A 26,693-nucleotide genomic window follows, 5' to 3' on the forward strand; every position below is an offset into this window, starting at 1 on the left:
TATATACTCTCTCCATTTTTAAATATAAGTTTTTTTAGAGATTAGAGATTTTAATACAAACTACATAAAAAAGTAAATTTGTGTGTGTATATTGTTATGTGATCCATCATAATATAAATGAAACATGAAATCAACCGAGCTCTGCTACATCCACAAAGGATTCATTAGGAATTTACGGGTTTTTTCTAATGCAGCACACAGTATACGAAGCGTCCCCTGTTAGCAGCACTCTTCTCACAGGGTTCTATTTCTCATCAATTCAGATTACAAGCCATCGAGATTCGTCAAGCTCTAGCCATTACAAGGAAGGAGAGGAACACCAGAGGAAGAAGAAGACAAAAGCAGAAGAGGCCGAAGCTGTCCTTATCTGAGCCGAGTTTTTCATAGACCTTCCCTGCGTACTTGTAGTAGGCTAGTAGCTCCCTCCCGAGGCCTTATTGCAGCCCAACCCAGCAGCCCATGGCCCAGCCCAGGTGATAGTAAGTTGGTCGCTAACATTCGCCGCTCCTTCAAGTTCGGCTTCACCTCACGCCGATGCCATGTTAAACCACCTAGATCCCATGGTACTTGTGATTTCTTGAGTTCATCGAGAACGTAGTGATGGTTGTAGTTATATGAGCCATGGTAGAACAGATTGAGCCTATGTTGAAGGAGGCATAGTCGAGGTAGTTGTCGGTGACGCCACATACTTGCTCGAAATAGAAGTGGTATTTGTGGCCGATCTGGGCTTGCTCGAAGGAAGTGGCGAGAGTTAGGACATACCTTCCTCCTTGAAAATGCTCTTGGTTATATCCTGGAGAGAACTGCCAATGTGTCGAACCTCCTGGATCCCATCTCACTTGAGGTGTATCAATTCCAAGCCCCCAACAAGCATCATCCAGGCGACCAAGGTTATCTCGACGCCAAGCTGGGGCAGAGCAAATATCCAGATTCCATTGCAGTTGTGGAATTTTAAAAAATTTGTAGTTGATATTAGGAAGATCATGATCTTTCGTCATTAAGCTAGAGCCATCCTGGAGCTTGCTCTGAAACTTGAAAATCCACCACTGATCTAATTTCTCCATGGGACCGAATAGAGGAACACAATCAACAGGAGAAAATAGTGGACCTCTACACTTTCCCTTTTGGAGCACAACAGAATTTGCATTTGTATGTCCGAATCTTTTACTGAACATGTGGCAAGAATAACCACCACCAATATAATAGCAGATGATAATGAAGTTGGCTGAAATTATCTCACCAACTTTAGGCGAAAATGATTCCTAATTCACTCTCTTCAGCATCATTTGGTGAACAATTGGCATTGGATATTTCTGAGAGCTTAGTCCCCACTTAAGAGATACATGCCCACTTCGTCTGAAAATAGCTACTACTCTAGTGTAGGAAGAATTGCCACTGTCTGACTCCCCAGAATAGCGAAGCGTCTTCTCTCTATGTTAATTAAGTGACCATGCAAATTCCCAATCAAAACATGCAAAACCATATTGTGCAGCGATTTCCAAAATGAGCCTTTTGTAGTTTAGGTAATTGAACTCCACAAAGAGAATATGTTGTACTAGGACATTGCCTAGCTGCCATGGAAATACAACTCAGGGTATGTTGCGGCCAGAATTTTTTGCTCGGACTGGTTGACAACATCCAAGTATTTCAAGTTAAGCGACCATGCAATCTTCTATTGGTTATGCTCCAGACCACACTGAAAAACATGCCCAATCTTTAGCATAATCTGGTCCACACATATATCTCCAGAAGCTCAAATCCTTATAATGTAATGGAGGAAGCTTGCCCAGTTTGAAGTGTGTCCAGAACATGATGGTAACAATCCCACTACATAAATAGGTTGATCCAGCACCAGATGACCCAAGTGTCAGAAACCTAAACCATTTTTCTTGGTATGTGGCGGGACAGTTCTGCTGCACCCATACTCACACAATGCAGTCGAGTGTGGAGACTTGATAGAGAGATTTGAGAACTGCAAGACCATGCAACTGTCCATTGAAAATTCTGACAACCATATAAGGACTCGCATCCAGCAATGCAGTACTGGAACCAAGACTTCCTTTGCATCATCTTTGAATTTTTAGTATATACCTCACAGAATGTGACATGAAATCAGAAATCTGCGAACAACATCAGTTAGGATCCTTGTGCAAGAATAATGCCACTATACTTCAGCTCTCCCATTGAGGATGGCAAGGAATCCACCAGAGTTGGGATCCTTTGGCACTGTGATTTTCCTTAAAAAATACATCCTTGCATAATGACAGACTTGACCACCCATATCTCTGGAGCAGGAATATGCATACCCCGGCTTGTGATAGCCAAATTATTACTTTCAAGAATACAATGAAGATTATCTAGATAACACCCATTCCCCACCGTATGTGCAGCTCGCCTCTCCAGTAATAAGTCAAGAATGCTTCCACTAAGAAAGTGTGTGCCAAAACAAAAAGGATCTAACCACTTGAATACGGTTAGCTTCAGCTGTGAGATCTGCACTCCCCGAAGATTCCCATGTTTTCAGGTCTGGCAAATCTCCTAATAGTTGCATAACATACAATGGACCTTGCATGCTGAAAATTCTAGAAGTTGTGCTCCTGTTCAAAGGAGAAGGTAGCCATGGATTATTCACAGCCGAGAACATCAACTACGTACTCTGGAGAGCAAGGTCATACACGAGAAATGACTGTGACATATCCTTGTGCCTGTTGTTGTTCCGAAATGTTACGCACCAAGTGGAGTCCATGGTGTATGAAGTGACTCCATGCCAATTAGCTTGTGCTCTATGAATCGCTTAGCTAGGATAAGGGTCACAATTTTAACTTTGTTGGTAGTTACAGGGACCACCACATCGACAGAAGTTGGCGATGGCGAGGTGACTTTGTCGCCAACCTCGATTAATTCTTTTGCAACTGGACCCATGAATGAAACCGAGACAATAGCTAACAATGTTGGGATCGTCGCTGATGAAGAAGGAACCACCATTTGGGATGATGATGTCGATGCCATGTTCATGTCGTCTCCTAGGTTTTTGGTCGTGCAAGTGGAGGGTCTGACATAGCCAAGACACATCTCTTGCGGTGAGACCGCCGCCAGGACGGTGGCCGGTGTAGAGTAAGTAGGCACCACAGAGGGGATGTGTGTAGATGTCGACACATGCACAGAGGCCATGGCTGAACTGGTGTTGGAGACGGCATCGTGCATGAGGAGGTCACTGCGGTTGAGCGGTCGTCTAAGATGTCCAGCATGGGGGTCAGACTCGAGGCTAAGGCCACTGATGTTGAAGCAGCAACGTTCAGGGACGACACCGATAGTGACCTTGGACGAAGCTAATGTTGCGGTGTGAGCGGGAGCTGACAATGACCTAGTGACGACACGTCTTGGGCATTGAGTAGAACACGTTGCGGGCGACATGGCAGCGAGGTCGGCACCATGGGATGCGGCCATGCCTTGGTCTTTGCCGAGTCGTAGAGTGGCCCCGTGGTTGATGGAGGTCCTGGTGGTGGTTGCAACAGTCATGAGAGAAGCGATATTATCGACGTTGTGGAAGCCCACCGCTCGAGCATGACGTACCTCCTCGATCTCCTAGCGGATGTGTTGCTTTGAGCCATCGGTATAGGCACGCATCTCCTTGATGGCTGGCTAGACCATGCATTTGACGGCCGCCTGCATGGCCGCCTCTACGGCTGCCTCGATGGAGCTAACGAGGCGTGCTTTCCAATCCATGGAACTAAGGATGAGTGGTGGAAATGAAGGAGAAGGGTCATGGGAATGGCTCTGAGTACCAATTGTTAACAGCACTCTTCTCACATGGATCTATTCCTCATCAATTTAGATTACAAGCCATGGATTGATCAAGCTCTAGCCATTACAAGGGAGGAGAGGAACGCCAGAGGAAGAGAAAGACAAAAGCAGAAGAGGCCGAAGCCGTCCTGTTCTCCTCGGTGTTCTTGGAGTTATATCCGATGTAATCTTCTTTTGCAGTGTGTTTGTCTGGATCCGATGAATTGTGGGTTTATGATCTGAATATTCATGAGAAATAATTGAGTCTTTTCTAAACTTTATTATGCATGATTGTTATAGCTTTGTATTTCTCTCTAGTCTATCCATTTGGTTTGGCCAACTAGATTGATTTATCTTTGGTGGGAGAGGTGCTTTGTCATGGGTTCAATCTTGCGGTGCTCTATATCAGAAAGGGACAAGACATGCATCTGTATTGTTGCCATTAAGGGTAAAACGATGGGGTTTATTCATATTGATTGAGTTTACTTTGTCTACATCATGTCATCTTGCTTAAGTCGTTACCCTGTTTTCATACTTAATACCATAGATGCATGCTGGATAGCGGTGTATTGGTGGAGCAATAGTAGTTGATGCAGGCAAGAGTCGGTCTACTTGTCTCGTACATGATGCCTATATAGCGGAAATAATAACTTTGAGGTGGTTTTGTACCCTACAAGCAATTTCATCTTATGTTCTCCGCGATAGGAACTTTGGAGTGACTTTTCTTGCATGTTGAGGGATTGCCATACGATCTAATTATGTTATCATTGTTGAGAGAACTTGCACTAGTAAAAGTATGAACCCTAGGCCTTGTTTTCGAGCATTGCAATACCGTTTTCGCTCACTTTCTTACTAGTTACCTTGTTGTTTTTATATTTTCAGATTACAAAAACGTATATCTACCGTCCATATTGCACTTGTATCATTATCTCTTTGCCGAACTAGTGCACCTATACAACTTACCATTGTATTGGGTGTGTTGGGGACACAAGAGACTCTTTGTTATTTGGTTGCGGAGTTGTTTGAGAGAGACCATATTCATCCTACGCCTCCCACAGATTGATAAACCTTAGGTCATCCACTTGAGGGAAATTTGCTACTGTCGTACAAAACTCTGCGCTTGGAAGCCCAACACGAGTCTACAAGAAGAAGGTTGCGTAGTAGACATCACCTACTTACTCGGGTCTATGCTTCTATTACTCACGCCACCCACCGTAAGAAAATCATGAACATATTGCAAACCCTACAATGGGGATCCCTCATGCTTGCGCAAGATGGAGAGCACCATAGTACAACACCAATTATAAAATATACAACTCAAACCAATCACGATCATCAATCAACCCATAGGAAAAATGGATCTACTCAAACATCAAAGGATAGCCACATATCATTGGATAGTAATATATAGCGTTGAGCACTATGTTTAAGTAGAGATTACAGCGGGGAGAATAAGTGTTACACTGCTGCATAGAGGGGAGAGAGTTGGTGATGACGGTGGCTGAGGGAGTCATGGATTCAGGGGTCCTCAGATGTCCGGTCTATTCGATATGGGTCGGACTGATGGGCCGTGAAAATAAGCAGAAGACTATCCCATGTGTCCGGGTGGGACTCCTGTATGTGTGGAAGGCAAGTTTGGTATCCGGATGTATTGTTTCCATCTTGTGTAAATAAACTCTGTACAACCCTAGGCCCCCCCTGTGTGTATATAAACCGGAGTGTTTAGTCCTTGGAGGCTATCAGAACAATCATAGGCTAGACAACTAGGGTTTAGCCATTACGATCTCGAGGTAGATCAACTCTTATAACCCCTGTACTTATCGAATATAATCAAGCAAGACATAGGGTTTTACCTCTTTTAAGAGGGCCCAAACCTGGGTAAACATTGTGTCCCCATTGTCGCTTGTTACCATTGATCCTTAGACTCACGGCTTGGGCCCCCCTACTCGAGATCCGCCGGTTTGACACCGAGGTTGGTGCTTTCATTAAGAGCTCCACAGTGTGGTCACGAAATGCGATCTATGGCTCGCCTTGTCATCAACAATGACATCACCTCTGCAAGGAGCCTAACTTTAGGACAGATCCTCCGGCTCAGCGATTTCACCGTCGATGCTCGCATGGCCATTAAGATGCTAGCATCCCCACAATCGCCAACTACGACCCCCGCATCGGTCTCGAATACTCCGAAAAGATGGATCCGGCGGGCATCTCGTCCTTACGAGCTGCTAGATCACATCGCGGCCCTGGGATTTTCAACAAATTATGATCGGATCGGGCTTAAACCTGACTAGAGGGAAATCAATCTCCCGCCGATCACTCACCTGGTAGCGGTCGTCGAGGAAGGAGCAGAAAACGCTTCTTCCCCTAAATTAAAAACCAGGTATGTTCGGGTCTCTGAACCCCTTGAGACGGATACCCTTCCTTTGGATGGGACTCCGCGTCCTCCGAACTCAGGGTTGGAAATAGGGTTCGAGGAGCACTTTGATCTTCCCGGAGCCGAACTGGTGATCTTGGAGATTTTGCAAGCTCCAGACATAAATTTGGGTCGGGATTCAAGTTCTAGCCCACCCACCCACCTCAATCAATACTCTATAAGTAAATCAGGCCCTTCGGACATATATGACCTGATGTATGTACGACAGCAACCTCAGGAAACGGTCCATCACTTTTGGGCCAAGTTCCTACTTGTCAAAAAGAAGATTAAAGATTGTTGTGACGACGATGCAGTCTTGGTCTTTCATCGCAATTGTACCGATGAGGGAATTCGGAATGCCCTCGACCACCGTCGCATACAGAGTTTCACAGAACTATCGCATGTAGTACGAAAATACTACACGAAGGAAAGCACATTAAAGGCCCAGAAACCCCAACTGGAACCCGATGCCTTTAAGCAGTATACTAATGGGCTAAACAGATACACCCTTACGAGGCATCCGACCATAAGTCCGTTGGCAGAAAAAATTAACCCTTTGCGGGATACAAGTCCGTTCTTGACGAACTCCTCGACAAGCCCTGTCCAATACATGCGACTCCAAGCACAGACTCAACTCACAAGCTCCGAGCATGTTGGGTACTCCGGCAGGTAGCTAAAAGTGGGGAGGCCATCCTTACCACCACTACTCCATAGAAACATTCTCCAGAGGAGGACAATTTTAACGTCCTCACGGTCTTTGAGACTTTCTCTTCAAATCACCGGCGTAAAAGGGCACTCTGCGACGTCGCCGAAGTCCACCAAGTAACCGCAAGAAGCCCATGTAATGACGCGGCAATAACTGATAACCCACAAGTATAGGGGATCTATCGCAGTCCTTTCGATAAGTAAGAGTGTCGAACCCAACAAGGAGCAGAAGGAAATGACAAGCAGTTGTAGGATCGAAAGTATGTCTATAGGTGGGGTGATTAGACTACTTGACCAAATAAAAATCTAGCCTTTTCCCAATTTTAAGTCTTGGCAGATTTTAGCAACTTAGCACTAGTCAAGCAATCAACCTACACATGCAATTCTAAGAGTATAGCAGCGGAATATAAATCATTGCATATGAAGGTAAAGGGTAGGAGTTTGGAGGGAGCAAACGCAATGTAGACACAGAGATTTTTGGCATGGTTTCGATAGGTGGTGATATCGTACGTCCACGTTGATGGAGACTTCAACCCATGAAGGGTAACGGTTGCTCGAGTCCACGGAGGGCTCCACCCACGAAGAAGCAACCTTGTCTATTCCACCATGGCCATCGCCCATGAAGGACTTGCCTCACTTGGGTAGATCTTCACGAAGTAGGCGGTCTCCTTGCCCTTACAAACTCCTTGGTTCAACTCCACAATCTTGACGGAGGCTCCCAAGTGACACCTAACCAATCTAGGAGACACCACTCTCCAAAAGGTAATAGATGATGTGTTGATGATGAACTCCTTGCTCTTGCGCTTCAAATAATAGTCTCCCTAACTTCAACTCTCTCTCACAGATTTGGATATGGTGGAAAGATGATTTGAGTGGAAAGCAACCTGGGGAAGGCTAGAGATCAAGATTCTTGTGGTTGGATTGGAATGTCTTGGTCTCAACACATGAGTAGGTGGTTATCTCTAAGAAAATGAGTAGTGGAAGTGTAGGCATGTTCTGATGGCGCTCCCCACAAATGTAGAATGGGTGGAGGGGTATATATAGCCTCCATAGAAAATCTAACCATTACACACAAATTCCCAAACTTGGTGAGACCGAATAGTGAAACTCGGTAGACTAATTCAGTTCAAAATGTGAACATTATGCTTTTCGGTGGGACTGATGTGCTAGGGTTAGGGCATAACTTGATCTCGGTGAGACCGATCACAAGAACTCGGTGGGACCGATTTGAGTAATAGGCAACCAGAGAGTTGTCAGGCAAACTCGGTGGGACTGATCGCTCATTTCGGTGAGACCGAAACGTTACGAAAAGGAAACAGAGAGTTTGTATTGCGAACTCGGTGGGACCGATCGCTCATTTCGGTTAGACTGAAATGTTAGAAAGGGAAACATAGAGTTTGCAATCCCATCTCGGTGAGATCGAGATCCCTATCGGTGAGACCGAACTAATTAGGGTTTATGACAGTGGCTATGTCAAATGAACTCAGTGGCGCCGGATAGATCAAATAGGTGGGGCCGAGTTTGACTTTTAGGTTTTGGACATATGTGGAAACGAGAAAGTGGTTGAGGGCTTTTGGAGCATATCAATAAGCATTTTGAGCAAGTAAGCCATTAAGCAACACCTCATCCCCTTTTAATAGTATTGGCTTTTCATATGGACTCAATGTGGTCTTGGATCACTAAAATGAAAATGTAGAGTCTTGAGCTTTTGCCAATATGTGTCCTTAGCATTTTGAGGGGTCCACATCTCTAGTCCCTGCCATGCCAATCATTGAACTTTCTGAAATGATCATCTTGAAAGAGTATTAGTTCAATGAGCTATATGTGGTTAACAATTACCAAAACCACCCAGGGACTAGTTGCACTTTCAATCTCCCCCTTTTTGGTAATTGATGACAACATATAAGTCAAAGCTTCGACAAATGATAATAAGAATGAAATACATCATCACTTTGAGAAGTATGTGATAAGCAAGAGCTCCCCCTAAATTTGTGCATTATTTAAAATTTGCTTTTGAATGCAAATGCACAATCAATTAGGATCATGGGTTACTCTTCAATGTCACATACATCTTGGTGGAGCACTCGAAATGATATAATATGGAATATGCACTCATCACCAAGACAAAGTGTGAATGATCATACATAAGAGATAGAGAATATTATCATCCAAGCACAAACCTTTAAGTATGATATGATCAAACACATGACCATACAAGTATCTCACACACATAACCACAAACTATCATCCAAGCAAGCAGACAAATAAGTAGTGAATAAGTAGCAAAAGAGGCAAAAAGAAGTGAAGCTCTCTCTCTCTCAGCCTATGATCTATACACTTTCTCCCCCTTTGGCAAAAAGTTACCAAAAAGCTTGAAAATGCATAGTGCTATGTGGCTCTCTAAGATTGATCTTTGGGAGGTGGCATGGAGAGGAGTCCTGCCACAAATGCTTCTGAGTTGTAGGCGCTGGTGGAGTTGCAACTGGAGGGGCAACTGAAGTTGTGGTTGCAGGAGCTGAAGTTGTAGCTCTAGTGTCTGTCACTGGCACTGCTGCAGTCCTCTGTCTTTTGGGCACCCTTTGATAAGCATCAGTGGTGGTTTTGTCACTCCTATCCTCAAGCTCTTCTTGGTTCTTCTCCACAGAAGTCTGAATCTCTGTCACCTTAACATCCAAGTCATGAAGTTTTGTCTCAAAAGTTCTTTCAAGACTCTCTTGATTCTGAGTCAGGGTGGCCAATCCTTTCTCAATCCTCAAAGTAGCCTGAATGAGATAGCCAAGTTGATCTTGTTTGGACTTGAGAAAAACTTGAGATGCCTCTTCATCATTTGGCATCTTGGTTGCCTTCTGTGATTTTGCTTTTGCTCTCTTCTCCTGAGCCTCTACTGAAGTAGGATCTGAAGCATCCATAACAACCGAGTTGTCCTCATGATCAGGTCTCAAGGGAAGGTGCTCTTTATCCAACAGATACACACCTTTGCCCATCTTGGAGTTGATGAGCATTTGAATGTGTGGAGCATACCCACATGATTTCATTTGGTCTGCTGCTATTCTCTTGATGGTTTCAACTATCAAGCTCATCACCTTGAATTTTTGTGGCAAATAAAATAGTTGAAGCAAGTTGATGGAGTGACCTCTGAACATCCTATGATCTCCTAATTTGGGCAACAAGGTATGCCTCAAAATGGTGTTCATGGTGGCCAGTCCAGACAACAGAAAGTATACTGAGCCTAGCTTGTTTCTCTCCAAGGCCTTGTCAGGTATCTCCTTGTACTTGTTGGCCATGGAGTTGTGATCTTTATTGCGCTCGGCGTAGACATCAATATCATCCTTAGCTTCTTCAGGGGCATTGGTAAGCTTGGCCCATTCAGTAATAGTATTTTGGTACCTAGTACCTTCAGACATCCAAACAATTTTCCAATTTGGGTAGAAGTGAGATGTTGAATAGAACTGCATGATAAGCTCATCATTCCACTTGGTCAATTTCTGACCCACAAAAGTATCTACTCCATCGAGTCTGAAGCTCTCATGTACTCTAGGAAAGTGATCTTCATTGTCATCAATATATGACCAATCGACCCATCTCATATCACTGACTATGGGTTTCTTATCCAGGAGCACAGTCTCATAGAAGTCTTGCTATTCCTTAGTGCGAAATCTGTAGTCCACATTAGTTCTTCTCCTCACAGCATAAGGGTCTGATAGTCTCCACAATATGAGACCTGCATCCTTTCTCTCCTTCATGTTTTCAGCCACTAGATGATTATCATCATGATCAGGAATCTTTGGCTTCAAGTTTCTAAGCACTTGGGCTTCCTCTTCTTCTTCCATTTCAGGCATTGGGGCCTTGTTCTTTTCTGCAGCAGGTATATTCCTGGTGGATGTATTGGGTGCATACTTTGAGGCTTGAGCTGTAGCTTTGGGGGCAGGCTTGGGCTTTGATGGAGCTGCCTCAGATTTGATGGCATCCCCCATCAGCTTATGAGTCTTTGTCGCTGGTGCAGCATCTTCTTCTTCATCTTCTTCCTCATCCTCAGCTGGGTCTCTTCTCATAGAGGATCTGCCAATTACTCTGGCTATGGTCTTCTTGACCCTTTCCTTTCTCTTCTTGCCCTCACCAGCCTCATCTGGTTCAAGAGGATAATCAATGGTTTCCTGTGTTGAGGCTCTCGCTTTGGACATGTGCACTCTTTTAGCGGGAGCTTTCTTGTGCAGACCAGGCTTGGTTGAAGCTGTTGTGCCAAACTCTTTCTTGACAACTTTCTTTATGGAGATGACCTCCTCCTAAGCAGCAACATAATCTTCATCCTCAGAATCTGAGTTTCTTTTCCTCCTCTGCCTAGTAGGAGCCTTAGGCAAGTTGCTAGGAGTACTTCTGCTCCCATCCTCATAGCTGTCAGAGGGACTAGTGCCCTCACCCATGTTGACTTGTTACACAGACTTGTTCTGGCTGTGACTTTGATCTTACATACCTGACACTACAAGTTGGCCCTGTGAATAGATATAGATGAGGTAGAGAGGATGAGCATCACAAAGTGTAGAGTTTTTGCAAAACGATTTAGTCAAAAACTTAGTTTTAGTTTTCTACAGAAAGCATTTTGGAGCTATCGATTTGTTGAACTCGGTGACACCAAAGCAACATTCTGTGTCTAAACTGGTGATCTCGTCATCCCGAGGCACAGTTCGGTGACACCTATATTGCTAGGGTTTCACAAAGTTCTGAACTCGATCACACCGATTTGTAAATTTCGGTCAGACCAAAAATCACAAGTGCAATGGCCTAAGCCAAATCGGTCAAACCGGTTTTCTACAACTCGGTCGGTTTGAGATGAGTTCGGGGAAACCTAACCCTAAATTTTCGAATCAAATCTAAACTAAAGGAAGCTTTTGCTGGATAGGATAATCTTAAACTTGTCAAGAATCATGGCATTGTCTTTGTGCTAAGAATCGGAGTAAGAAAGCACAAAGGATCAAACTCATACCCTAATTTGGTGATGAGCTCGCTACGGCGACAACAGTGGTGGAGATTTCCATTGACAGCGACAGAGACCAGCGGCAGGAGGTCGCTAGCAACAAGGAGACAATCCGGAGACCTGAGTCGGCAGAGCAGGATACGCACGGGCGAAGGGTTTTAGGAGGATTTTCCCAAAATTGACCCGTGCTATATATATCCTGACCCTGTCGGTGTGACCGAGTGGAACGACTCAGTGGCACCGAGATGCAGAATCGCAAGTGGTTACTGCAACTCGGTGTGGCCAAATTGTTCAAATCGGTTGGACTGAGATTAAAAACCTAGATCAACTCAATGAACTCGGTATGACTGAAAGGAATGAATCGATCAGATCAAAATGCATAGAGAGGTTTTGGATGTCTAAGTCTATGACGAATCGGTGACTCTGAGTGCTCCTCGCCCAAAGGGTTCGAATCTGACTTGATCAAACTTTATGATGTAGCATGAATAGAGTTTGAGACAAGAAAAGCATAGATAGCTAGAGGGAGTTCTTTGGCATTCTTGTCCATCCATTTGGCAAAAGAAAAAGAGCCAAACAATCAAAGCAACAAATGGATGTCCTCGAATGAGAAAAATATGCAATCAACATGCTCTCACAATAAAATGGCAAATGAAATATGTGGCAAAGCATGCACAATCACTCTAGCATCTATCAAGCAATTGGCGATGACTAGGTCATCTATATATGAGTATATTGACTTAGGAGTCAAATGAGAACATTTGATCAAACGTCATACTCATCGTTTAAGCACAAGTGGGGTTACCACTTTTACATAAAGCATTGTTGTGTTCACACCATTAGAGTTGCTTTAGCCCAATTATTAGAGTAAAGCTCCCCTAGATGTGATATCCCCCCTTAGAGGGATGAACTAACCTTGGGTTTTGTCGATGTAGGTGTTGAACATGTGGATGCTCATCATTGATGTAGATCATTTGGAGCAATCCATTGGAGTGATTTGCACTTTCAATACCTACATGGGTTAGTCCCACAAGGAACAAGCAAGGATATCCATAGACATAGAGTGAAGTACACACAAGATGATGTCCATGAAAGCATTAGATTACATTGTCCCTTGTCTTACCAACAAGAGGGTTTGTGACTCCTTGAACTAGTGCAAGATGTGGAAGTTGTTTGCACTTGTCCTTGCCAAAATGAATATGAGTGAATCATGTTGGTGGAGTCACCCTCAAGAACTCTCTAATTCTTCTTCTTCGGGATCCACATCAACTTGATGGGAATCCTAGGGGTTGTAGTCATACTTGATGAAGTAGAACTTGATGTAGACTTGGGAACCCACTTAACCAAGGTCTTTGGAGCTTCTTCAAATGCATCAATCTCCTCTTGAAGCTTGTCCTTGCCTTTTAGCTTGTGGTCTTGTGGTGGAATATCATCTTGAGCTTTTGTCCCCTTGAAGGAAGTAGGACCATACTTCTCTTGTTGAGGAAAAAACTTCGTCTTAGCGTATTGATCCTCTTCCCACTCAACTCCATTGGCATTGAACTTTCATTCAAAACCAACACCTTGATTCTTCCGGTGCCTTCCTTGCTTGCGTACAATTTCCTCAAATTGTTTACTTCCGGCAAGGCTCTTGTAAACACCTTTCTATATAATTCCCTTCATTAAGCTATTTTCTTGCTCAAGTGTAACTTGGCTAAGAGAATCGTTAGTGGAATCAAGATAACTACTAGAAGCAACAATATTGGATTTAGCATGATTATTATTACTACTAGAAGAAGAATCTTTCTTACTCTTGTTGCTAGATTTTACTTGTGGCATGTAAGTAGACAAGAGCAAACGCTTGTCAATGTAAGAAGAACTTTTCTTCCAAAGATCATCATTGATGGCTTTTAAGAACCCATGTTCTTGCTCTAGGTTGAGCTTCTCGAAGCGTAGCTTCTCATGAGTTTTTAAAAGTTCTTGATGAACTTCTGAAGTAGTTTCATGAGCTAACCTAAGAGTGTTTAGTTCTTTAGTTAGACGATCAATCTCCTTCTTATCATTGTCATTCGTTTCATCTTGATTAGCATGATTAATAGCAATTTCATCATAGTTTTTGTCACTAGCATTGTCAACAAGTAAATCATCATCACCTAGCAAGTCATCTTCATCACTATTGAAATCAAAATACTCGGGGTGTTATACCTTGGGGCCTTTAGCCATGAAGCATCTTCCAATTCCTTCATTTGGTGACTCAAATATGTCATAAGAGTTGGTTGACACAAGAGCAAGGCCGGCAACACCTTCATCTTGAGTATATTCAGAGTCGGACTGATAACTTCTCTCAGAGTGGTGGTTGGAGTCGGAACGAGATACCCATTCACCAACATGAGCTTGATGTCTTTGTTTTGTGTAGCTCCTTGATGACTTGTCCTTCCTTCCTGAATCCTTGCTTCTGCGAGAGGTTCTTCGTTCATACCGATCATCTCTACTCCTTCTCTCTCTTGGAGGTGATTCTTCCCTTTTGCATCTCCTTTTTGGTGAGTCTTCTCTTCTTTTGGAGGGATATGTACACTCATTGGAATAGTGTCCAGGCCTTCCACAATTGTAGCGATTTCACTCACGACTAGAAGATCTTTTGTCATTGTAGGACCTTGACTTGGAACTCATTTCCTTGGTTCTACTTTTGTAGAACTTGTTGATGTTCTTCACCATTAAGCTCAATTCTTCATTGAAGGCTTGTTTCTCACTTGATGATGTAGGAGCATCACATGAGGCTTTGTAAGCACCACTAGACTTGTTGTGAAACAATTCTTCCAGTGACTTCGGTTGGCTTGAGATCTTTGTAATTTGGCATCATTTGGATCAAAGTGCACACGGTATCATCTCTTAGGATCTTAGGATCTTAGGATCTTCTTGATGATGAATTTGTCGGTCATCTCTTCACTTCCTAAGCCGGCAATCTCATTTGTGATGAGAGCAAGCCTAGAGTACATTTCAGCGACACCTTCACCATCCTTCATTTTGAACTTGTCAAACTGACTTTGAAGCACATCCAACTTGGATTCCTTGCTGGAGTCGGTACCTTCGTGCATATTAATCAAAGTATCCCAAATTTCCTTTGCATTCTCAAGACGGTTGATTTTGTTGAATTCTTCGGGGCACAATCTGTTGAAGAGGATATCGCAAGCTTGAGCATTGTATTGCAACATCTTCAATTCTTCCGCGGTAGCTTCATGATTTGGTTCTCTCCCATCAAAGAATTCACCTTGCAAGCCAATACACACAATGGCCCAAACGGCGGGGTTATGTCCAATAATATGCATTTTCATCTTATGCTTCCAACTAGCAAAATTAGTACCATCAAAGCTATGGAAAATTCCCTCGCTATACGTCATACTCTCCTAGGTTGTGAAACCAAGGCTATGATCACCAAAGCTATGGTAATCAAGGAAAATGGAGACCAAAGCTCTAATACCACTAGTAGGATCGAAAGTATGTCTAGAGGGGGGTGATTAGACTACTTGACCAAATAAAAATCTAGCATTTTCCCAATTTTAAGTCTTGGCAGATTTTAGCAACTTAGCACTAGTCAAGCAATCAACCTACACATGGAATTCTAAGAGTATAGTAGCGGAATGTAAATCATTGCATATGAAGGTAAAGGGGAGGACTTTGGAGGGAGCAAACGCAATGTGGACACGGAGATTTTTGGCGTGGTTCCGATAGGTGGTGCTCTCATACATCCACGTTGATGGAGACTTCAACCCACGAAGGGTAACGACTAAGAGAGTCCACGGAGGGCTCCACCCATGAAGGGTCCACGAAGAAGCAACCTTGTCTATCCCACCATGGCCATCGCCCACGAAGGACTTGCTTCACTTGGGTAGATCTTCACAAAGTAGGAAATCTCCTTGCCCTTACAAACTCCTTGGTTCAACTCACAATGTTGATGGAGGCTCCGAAGTGACACCTAACCAATCTAGGAGACACCACTCTCCAAAAGGTAATAGATGGTGTGTTGATGATGAACATCTTGCCCTTGTGCTTCAAATGATAGTCTCCCCAACACTCAACTCTCTCTCTCTCACACATATTTGGATATGGTGTAAAGAAGAATTGAGTGGAAAGGAACTTGGGGAAGGCTAGAGATCAAGATTCTTGTGGTTGGATTGGAATGTCTTGGTCTCAACACATGAGTAGGTGGTTCTCTCTCAGAAAATGAGTAGTGGAAGTGTAGGCACGTTCTGATAGCTCTCCCCACAAAGGGAGAATGGGTGGAGGGGTATATATAGCTTCCACACAAAATCTAACTGTTACACACAAATTCCCAAACTTGGTGAGACCGAATAGTGAAAGTCGTCAGACCGATTCAGTTCAAAATGTGAATGTTAGGCTTTTCGGTGGGACCAACAACACCAATTTGGTGGGACCGATGTGCTAGGGTTAGGGCATAACTTGATCTCGGTGAGACCGATCACATGAACTCGATGGGACAGATTTCAGTACTAGGCAACCAGAGAGTTGGTCCGGCAAACTCGGTGGGACCGATCGCTCATTTTGGTGAGACCGACACGTTACGAAAAGGAAACAAAGATTTTGCATTGCGAACACAGTGGGACTGATTGCTCATTTCGGTTAGACGGAAATGTTACGAAGGGAAACATAGAGTTTGCAATCCCATCTCGATGAGACCGAGATCCCTATCGGTGAGATCGAACTGATTAGGGTTTATGGCAGTGGCTATGTCAAATGAACTCAGTGGGGCCGAGTTTGACTTTTAGGTTTAGGACATATGTGGAAATGAGAAAGTGGTTGAGGGCTTTTAGAGCATATTAAGAAGAATTTTGAGCAAGTAAGCCATTAAGCAACACCTCATCCCCTTTTAATAGTATTGGCTTTTCCTATGTACTCAATGTGATCTTGGATCACTAAAATGAAAATGTAGAGTCTTGAGCTTTTGCCAATATGTGTCCTTAGCATTTTGAGGGGTCCACATCTCTAGTCCATGTCATGCCAATCATTGAACTTTCTGAAATTAACATCTTGAAAGATTATTAGTTCAATGAGCTATATGTTATTAAGAATTACCAAAACCACCCAGGGATTAGTTGCACTTTCAGCAGTTTTCAGCAAGGTATTCTCTGCAAGCACATAAATTATCGGTGAAAGATAGTTTTGTGATAAGATAATTCGTAACGGGTAATAAGTAACAAAAGTAAACAAGGTGCAGCAAGGTGGCACAATCCTTTTTGTAGCAAAGGACAAGCCTGGACAAACTCTTATATAAGGCAAAGCGCTTCCTAGGACACATGGGAATTACTGTCAGGCTAGTTTTCATCATGCTCATATGATTCACGTTTGTTAGTTTGATAATTTGATATGCGGGTGGACCGGTTCTTGGTTGTTGTCCTTCCTTGGACAAGCCTCCCACTTATGATTAACCCCTCTTGCAAGCATCCGCAACTACGAAAGAAGAATTAAGGTAAACCTAACCATAGCATCAAACATATGGATCCAAATCTGCCCCTTACGAAGCAACGCATAAACTAGGGTTTAAGCTTCTGTCACTCTAGCAACCCATCATCTACTTATTACTTCCCAATGCCTTCCCCTAGGCCGAAATCTTGGTGAAGTGTCATGTAGTCGACATTCACATAACACCACCAGAGGAGAGACAACGTGCATCTCATCAAAATATCGAACAAATATCAAATCCACATGATTACTTATAACAAGACTTCTCCCATGTCCTCAGGAACAAATGTAACTACTCACGAAGCATATTCATGTTCATAATCAGAGGGGTATTAATAAGCATTAAGGATCTGAACATATGATCTTCCATCGAATAAACCAACTAGCATCAACTACAAGGAGTAATCAACACTACTAGCAACCCACAGGTGCCAATCTGAGGTTTTGAGACAAAGATCGGATACAATAGATGAACTAGGGTTTGAGAGGAGATGGTTCTAGTGAAGATGTTGATGGAGATTGACCCCCTCTCCATGAGAAGATCGATGATGATGACGATGGCGATGATTTCCCCCTCCCAGAGGGATGTTTTCTCGCAGAACAGCTCCGCCGGAGCCCTACATTGGTCCTGCCCAGGTTCCGCCTCGAGACGGTGGTGCTTCGTCCCGAAAGCGTCTCTCTTATTTTTTCCAGGGCAAAAGACACCATATAGTAGAAGATGGGCGTCGGGGGCCTTCCAGGGGGCCCACAAGATAGGGGGCGTGCCGAGGGGGTAGGGTGCACCCTCCACCCTTGTGGCTGGCTGATGGCCCCCTCTCATGCTTTTTTCGCCCAATAGTTTTTTATATATTCCAAAACTGATCTCCGTGAAGTTTTAGGACTTTTGGAGTTGTGTAGAATAGGTCTCTAATATTTGCTTCTTTTCCAGTCCAGAATTCCAGCTGCCGGCATTCTCCCTCTTCATGTAAACCTTATAAAATAAGAGAGAAAAGGCATAATTATTGTGATATAACATGTAGTAACAGCCCATAATGCAATAAATATCAATATAAAAGCATGATACAAAATGGACGTATCAATAACCTTCATCGCTGATGACGAACCAAGGGCCCGATCAATCCGAGCACCCGCTGCTTTAGTTCTAAACCCCAATGTGGACGGCTTTCGACTCACCAAAGTGCTCATGGATGGCGGCAGTGGGCTTAACCTCATCTACGAGGACACGTTCGACAAAATGCATGTTGATAGAACACGCATCGAGCAAAGCAGTACCACCTTTCGAGGCATCATCCCCAGTTGAGAAGCACGATGCTCTGGGAGAATTCAATTGGATATAGTATTTGGCATGCCTAAAAGTTACACGTTCGAAGAGTTGCTCTTCCACGTGGTTCCCTTCAATAGCGGATATCGCGCCATTCCTGGGCGGGATGCTTTCTCACACTTCCAAGCTATACCCCATTACGGGTACATGAAGCTTAAAATGCCAGGGCCCAATGGAATAATAACAATTTCAAGTGACCCAGATAAAGCACTCCGTGCCAAAAACAAAACCGCATCCTTGGCCCTTGAGGCACTATCCAAAGCCTTAGCGGCCAAAGAACTAACCACCCTACAATCCACGGTGGACAAGGATGATGTGATTCTCGATAAGACACCTAAATCCACCTCTTTCAAGCCAGCAGACGAAATAGTTAAATTTTAAGTGCACCCGACGGAACCCAATAAAACATCGTCCATTGGAGCACAGCTAGATCCGGCGGTAGACGCCACCTTACACGCGTTCCTGCGTGAAAATTGGGATATCTTCGCCTGGCACCCTTCGGACATGCCCGGGATCCCACACAGACTGGCTGAACACAGCCTCAACATAATTAAAGGGTTCAAACTAGTCAAGCAAATGTTGTGGTGATTTTACGAACCCAAACGACAAGCTATGGGGGAGGATCATACAAAGCAAACACCCAGATTGGCTAGCCAACTTGGTCATGGTGCCAAAGAAGGACAAATCTTGGCGCCTTTGTGTCGATTTCAAAGACCTCAATAAGGCTTGCCCTAAAGATCATTTCTCGTTGCCCTGCATTGACCAAATCATCGATGGGACCGCAGGACACGACTCATTGTGTTTCCTCGATGCTTACTCCGGATACCATTAGAATAAAATGAAGGAGTCCGACCAAGCCGCAACAGTGTTCATCACCCCATATGGTCCTTTCTGTTTCAACACTATGCCTTTTGGGCTTAAAAACGCTGGTGCGACTTACCAACGCATGATTCAAACATGCTTGGAAAAACAAATTGGCAAGATAGTTGAAGCATATGTGGACGACGTGGTCATCAAAACCAAACACGTCGAATCAGTGGTGGACGATCTTCGCCTCACCTTTGACAACCTCCAAACATACGATATAAGGCTCAATAAAAAAATGCGTCTTCGGTGTCCCAGCCGGAAAGCTACTAGGGCTCATTGTTTCCCATAGAGGAATCAAAGCAAATCCAACTAAGATCCGAGCCTTGTTGCAACTAGCTACACCAACAGACCTAAAGCAGGTCCAAAAGCTAGCAGGGTGCGTGGCATCTTTGAGCCACTATATCTCTAGATTAGGAGAAAAGGCTTTCCCACTTTATAGACTGCTTAGATGCACCGACAACTTCGAATGGACGGAAACAGCCACAGACGGATTGGAAGAAATAAAAACCTTACTAGCAGGCAACCCAAGCCTCGGTGCCCCAAGTGTTGGCGACCCTATGTTGCTTTATATCTCAGCAACTCACCAGGTAGTAAGCGTTGTACTCGTTGTCGAGCAAGGGGAGGAGGAACATAAATTCCCCATCTGAAAGCCAGTCTATTACGTATAGGAGGACCTCACACCATGCAAATCCCGATACCCTCACTAACAAAAGATAGCTTACACGGTCTTTATGGCATCCCGAAAACTCCGACACTATTTTCAAGAGTGTCTGAAGTACCACTTAACGACATTATCAATAACAGGGATGCCACTAGCCGCATAGCTAAATGGGCCATTGATCTCTTACCGTTTGAAATAATATACAAGCCATGCCGAGCTATTAAATCTCACGTGTTGTCCGACTTCGTCGCCAAGTGGACGAAAGCCGAGCTCCCTAAAGAGTACAATTCATACTCCAACTAGAAAATGTACTTCGACGGCTCTAAAATGCTAGTTGGACTGGGGGCTGGCGTCATCTTGACATCCCCTACGGGGGACACAGTGCGCTACGTGTTGCAAATCATGCATACAGACTCCAATAATGCAGCCGAATACGAGGCACTTTTACATGGTCTCCGCATGGCTGTCTCCATGGGTATACAGTGCCTAGAGGTGCGAGGGCGACTCAGACCTCGCAATATCTCAGGTAAACAGAGAGTTTGATGCAAAAGATCCAAAAATGGCGGCATATGGAAACGCAGTATTAAAAATATCGGCTCGCTTTGAGGGGCTTGAATTTCATCATGTCGCTTGAGACAGTAACCAGGCAGCCAACATCCTCGCTTGCATGGGCGCCAAGCACAACCCCGTCTTGTCTAATACCTTTGTAGGAAGGCTCTTTAAGCCATCCGTGGTATGGCACGGGGAGAGCGGAGACGCTAGTACGGACGTGGTCTTGCCCCCAGCAGCCGAGCATAATACAGATATAATCAGGGGTTCGGATGCCAAAATAACACCCTCTGCTCATGAGATCATGGCAATTATTGCTCCATGGACCAAACCTTTCCTGGCCTACCTTAATATGCAGGAGCTTCCAGACAATCACAATGAGGGTCGTCGCATAGTTCGGCGTTCTAAATCCTACGAAGTTCACGAAGGTGAACTGTACAAGAAAAGCACTACCGAAGTTCTCCAAAGGTGCATCTTGATACGTCTCCAACGTATCTATAATTTTTTATGTATTCATGCCATGTTTATAATATTTCGACATGCTTTTGGTATGATTTGGTTAGAACTAACCCGGACTGACGCTGTTTTCAATAGAACTACCGTGGTGTTGTTTTTGTGCAGAAATAAAAGTTCTCGGAATGCGCTGAAAATCAACGGAGATTTTTTCTGGAAAATATAAAAAATACTGGAACAAAAAGTTATCGGAGAGGAGTCCTGTGGGGCCCACGAGGGTGGAGGAAGCCCCCCACTAGGGCGCGCCACTGCGCCTTGTTGACACCCCATGGGTTCTTCTAACTTGTTTTCGACGCCAAACCCTCCTATAAATACAAAAAACCCCGAAACATAACCTAGATCGGGAGTTCCGCCGTCGCAAGCCTCTGTAGCCACCAAAAACCTCTCAGGAGCCCGTTCTGGCACCCTGCCGGAGGGGGAATTCATCACTGGTTGCCATCTTCATCATCTCAGTGCTCTCCATGACGAGGAGGGAGTAGTTCACCCTCGGGGCTGAGGGTATGTACCAGTAGCTATGTGTTTGATCTCTCTGTCTCTCGTGTTCTTGATTTGCCACGATCTTGATATACCGCGAGCTTTGCTACTATATTTGGATCTTATGATGTTTCTCCCCCTCTACTCTCTTGTAATGGATTGAGTTTTCCCATTGAAGTTATCTTATCAGATTGAGTCTTTAAGGATTTGAGAACACTTGATGTATGTCTTGCATGTGCTTATCTGTGGTGACAATGGGATATCACGTGATCTACTAGCTAGATGTATGTTTTGGTGATCAACTTTCAGGTTCTGTGACCTTGTGAACTTATGCATAGGGGTTGGCACACGTTTTCGTCTTGACTCTCGGGTAGAAACTTTGGGGCACTCTTTGAAGTTCCTTGTGTTGGTTGAATAGATGAATCTGAGATTGTGTGATGCATATCGTATAATCATACCCACGGATACTTGAGGTGACATTAGAGTATCTAGGTGACATTAGGGTTTTGTTTGATTTGTGTCTTAATGTGTTATTTTACTACGAACTCTAGGGCTGTTTGTGACACTTATAGGAATAGCACAATAGATTGATCGGAAAGAATAACTTTGAGGTGGTTTCGTACACTACAATAATCTCTTTGTTTGTTCTCCTCTATTTGTGACTTTGGAGTGACTCTTTATTGCATGTTGAGGGATAGTTATATGATCCAGTTATGTTATTATTGTTGAGAGAACTTGCACTAGTGAAATTATGAACCCTAGGCCTTGTTTTCTACCATTGCAATACCGTTTACGCTCACTTTTATCATTAGTTACCTTGCAGTTTTTATATTTTCAGATTACAAAAACCCATATCTACCATCCATATTGCACTTGTATCACCATCTCTTCGCCGAACTAGTGCACCTATATAATTTACCATTGTATTGGGTGTGTTGGGGACACACGAGACTCTTTTTTATTTGGTTGTAGGGTTGCTTGAGAGAGACCATCTTCATCCTACGTCTCCTACGGATTGATAAACCTTAGGTCATCCACTTGTGGGAAATTTGCTACTATCCTACAAACCTCTGCTACTATCCTACAACATCTACAAGAAGAAGGTTGCATAGTAGACATCAAGCTCTTTTCTGGCGCCGTTGCCGGGGAGGCTAGGTAAGCGGCACTAACACCCCGTCAACTAAGCTCTTTTCTGGCGCCGTTGCTGGGGAGGTTAGTGCTTGAAGGTATATCTTTAGATCTTGCAATCGAATCATTTAGTTTATTGTTTTATCACTAGTTTAGTCTATAAAAGAAAACTACAAAAAATGGAATTGAGGGTGCCTCATATGCTACATCTTTTTAATGTCTTTCGTGAAAATGATGGAAAGGAAAATTGTGCCCAAGTGCTAGAAGAAGAATGCATTAAAATATTTGGCACTAAATATTTGAATGATGAGCATGATTGCAATGTTGTTAGTGTGAATTCCTTGAATATCCATGATGCTAATGATATGCAAAGCCACAATCTTGGGGAAGCTATGTTTGATGAAGATGATATTTTTAGTCCCCCAAGTTTTGCTGAGAAAACATATTATGATGATGGCATGCCTCCTATCTATGATTATTATTGTGATGAAATTTATGCTTTAAATAGTAATGGTAACCATGAAACTTGTCATCTTGATTTTAATTTTCAATTGGATTATGCCTCACATGATAGTTATTTTGTTGAATTTGCTCCCACTACTATTCGTGAGAATAATTTTGCTTATGTGGAGAGTAATAAAAATTTCTATGCTTATGTATCATGAAAATAATGCTTTATGTGCTGGTTATATTGTTGAATTAATTCATGATGCTACTGAAAATTATTATGAGGGAGGAGTATACGCTTGTAGGAATTGCCATAATATCAAGTTTCCTTTGTACGTGTTGAAAATCTTGAAGCTATGCTTGTTTTGCTTTCCTATGCTAGTTGATTATTGTTCCCATAAGTTGTTTGCTCACAAAATCCCTATGCATAGGAATTGTATTGGACTTAAATGTGCTAGTCATATGCTTCATGATGCTCCCGTTATGTTTCAATTCTTATCTTTTATGTGAGCATCATTGTCATCATCAAGCCTAGCTAGAAAGGCATTAAAGAAAAGCGCTTGTTGGGAGACAACCCAACATTTACCCCTACTGTTTTTGTTTGTACACATGATTAAACTACTTTAGTAATCATGTTTTATAGCTTTTTTTCAATAAAGTGCCAAGTAGAACCTTTGAGAAGACTTGGGTGAAAGTTAATGTGATCTTGCTGTAAAAAACAGAAACTTTTCGCTCACGAGATTAGCTGTCATTTTTTACAGAAGAGTGACTTTGAGTTGATTCCTTTTGAAGAAGATTAACATACAAATTCCTCACGTCCACCAATTTATTTCAGAATTTTTTGAGTTACATAAGTATTCTAGAGTTACAGATTATTACAGACTGTTCTGTTTTTGACAGATTCTGTTTTGTATGTGGTGTTTGCTTATTTTGATGAATTTATGAGTAGTATCAGAGGGTATGAACCATATAGAAGTTGGAATACAGTAGATATTACACAAAATATGAATTTATAATGAGTTCACAACAGTACCAAAAGTGGTGATTTATTTTCTTATACTAACGGAGCTTACAAGTTTTCTGTAGAGTTTTTTGTTGTGAAGTTTTCAAGTTTTGGGTAAAGATTCGATGGACTATAGAATAAGGGGTGTCAAGAGCCTAAGCTTGGGGATGCCAAGGCACCCCAAGGTAATATTCAAGGACAACCAAGAGCCTAAGATTGGGGATGCCCCGGAAGGCATCCCCTCTTTCGTCTTCGTTCATCGGTAACTTTACTTGGAGCTATATTTTTATTCACCACATGATATGTGTTTTGCTTGGAGCGTCATTTTATTTTATTTTGTTTTTCTTGCTGTTTTAATAATATCCCAAGTTCTTAAATTATTAAATGTTAGAGAGTCTTCATATAGTTACATAATTATTCAACTACTCATTGATCTTCACTTATATCTTTTGGAGTAGTTTGTCATTTGCTCTAGTGCTTCACTTATATCTTTTAGAGCACGATGGTGGTTTTATTTTGAAGAAATTGTTGAAATCTAATGCTTCACTTATATTATTTTGAGAGTCTTTTAGAACAACATGGTAATTTTCTTATGTTATAAATTAGTCCTAATATGATGGGCATCCAAGAGGGATATAATAAAAAACTTTCATATAAAGTGCATTGAATACTATGAGAAGTTTGATTTTTTATGATTGTTTTGAGATATGAAGATGGTGATATTAGAGTCATTCTAGTAGAGTAGTTGTGAATTTGTGAGATACTTGTGTTAAAGTTTGTGATTCCCGTAGCATGCACGTATGGTGAACCGTTATGTGATGAAGTTGGAGCATGATTTATTTATTGATTGTCTTCCTTATGAGTGGCGGTCGGGGACGAGTGATGGTAATTTCCTACCAATCTATCCCCCTAGGAGCATGCGTGTAGTACTTCATTTTGATAACTAATAAATTTTTGTAATAAGTATGTGAGTTCTTTATGACTAATGTTGAGTACATGGATTATACGCACTCTCACCCTTCAACCATTGCTAGCCTCTCTAGTACCGCGCAGCTTTCGCCGGTACCATACACCCACCATATACATTCCTCAAAACAGCCACCATACCTACCTATTATGGCATTTCCCTAGCCATTCCGAGATATATTGCCTTGCAACTTTCCACCGTTCCGTTTATTATGACACGCTCCATCATTGTCATATTGCTTTGCATGATCATGTGGTTGACATTGTATTTGTGGCAAAGCCACCGTTCATAATTCTTTCATACATGTCACTCTTGATTCATTTCACACCCTGGTACACTGCCGGAGGCATTCACATAGAGTCACATTTTGTTCTAAGTATTGAGTTGTAATTCTTGAGTTGTAAGTAAATAAAAGTGTGATGATCTTCATTATTAGAGCATTGTCTCAGTGAGGAAAGCATGATGGAGACTATGATTCCCCCACAAGTCGGGATGAGTCTTTAGACTTTAAAAAAAATAAAAGAGGCCAAAGAAGCCCAAATAAAAAGAGAGGCCAAAGAAGCCCACCAAAAAAACAAAAAAAATGAGAGAAAAGGAGAGAAGGGGCAATGCTACTATCCTTTTACCACACTTGTGCTTCAAAGTAGCACCATGATCTTCATGATAGAGAGTCTCCTATGTTGTCACTTTCATATACTAGTGGGGATTTTTCATTTTAGAACTTGGCTTGTATATTCCAATGATGGGCTTCCTCAAATTGCCCTAGGTCTTCGTGAGCAAGCGAGTTGGATGCACACCCACTTAGTTTCTTTTGTTGAGCTTTCATAAACTTATAGCTCTTGTGCATCCGTTGCATGGAAATCCCTACTCACTCATATTGATATCTATTGATGGGCATCTCCATAGCCCGTTGATACGCCTAGTTGATGTGAGACTATCTTATCATTTTTTTCTTCTCCACAACCACCACTCTATTCCACCTAGAGTGCTATATCCATGGCTCACTCTTATGTATTGCATGAAGATTGAAAAAGTTTGAGAACATCAAAAGTATGAAACAATTGCTTGGCTTGTCATCAGGGTTGTGAATGATTTAAATATTTTGTCTGATGAAGATAGAGCATAGCCAAACTATATGATTTTGTAGGGATAGCTTTCTTTGGCCATGTTATTTTGAGAAGACATGATTGCTTTGTTAGTATGCTTGAAGTATTATTATTTTTATGTCAATATTAAACTTTTGTTTTCAATCATATGGATCTGAATATTCTTCCCACAATAGAGAAGATTATATTGATAAATATTTTAGGTAGCATTCCACATCAAAAATTCTTTTTTTATCATTTACCTACTCGAGCGCAAGCAGGAATTAAGCTTGGGGATGCTGATATGTCTCCAACGTATCTATAATTTTTGATGTATTCATGCCATGTTTA

General features: G+C 42.7%; 1 protein-coding gene across 1 annotated transcript; it reads right to left on the reverse strand.

Annotated features, from left to right (window-relative positions):
- Positions 1 to 6,464: 6,464 nt before the first annotated feature.
- LOC119292492 lies at positions 6,465 to 10,488 on the reverse strand. Its single transcript, XM_037571316.1, has 3 exons — positions 9,449 to 10,488; positions 7,513 to 7,654; positions 6,465 to 6,590 (listed from the first exon to the last, which is right to left on the reverse strand). Exons 1-3 carry the CDS (start codon positions 10,486 to 10,488, stop codon positions 6,465 to 6,467), a joined length of 1,308 nt encoding a protein of 435 aa, XP_037427213.1.
- Positions 10,489 to 26,693: the final 16,205 nt, after the last annotated feature.

This window comes from Triticum dicoccoides, chromosome 4B (assembly GCF_002162155.2).
Source record: "Triticum dicoccoides isolate Atlit2015 ecotype Zavitan chromosome 4B, WEW_v2.0, whole genome shotgun sequence".
Classification (NCBI taxonomy): Eukaryota; Viridiplantae; Streptophyta; class Magnoliopsida; order Poales; family Poaceae; genus Triticum; species Triticum dicoccoides.

Excerpts from the sequence above, each read along its gene's own strand:
- LOC119292492 (XM_037571316.1), bottom strand. The coding sequence starts at position 10,488 with ATGAGATGGGTCGATTGGTCATATATTGATGACAATGAAGATCACTTT. Across the intron at positions 7,655-9,448 it reads AGACAGAGGACTGCAGCAGT|AGTGGTGTCTCCTAGATTGG; the intron begins GCCAGTGACAGA and ends TACCTTTTGGAG. Across the intron at positions 6,591-7,512 it reads CAAGTCCTTCATGGGCGATG|TTCTGTGAAACTCTGTATGC; the intron begins GCCATGGTGGAA and ends TACATGCGATAG.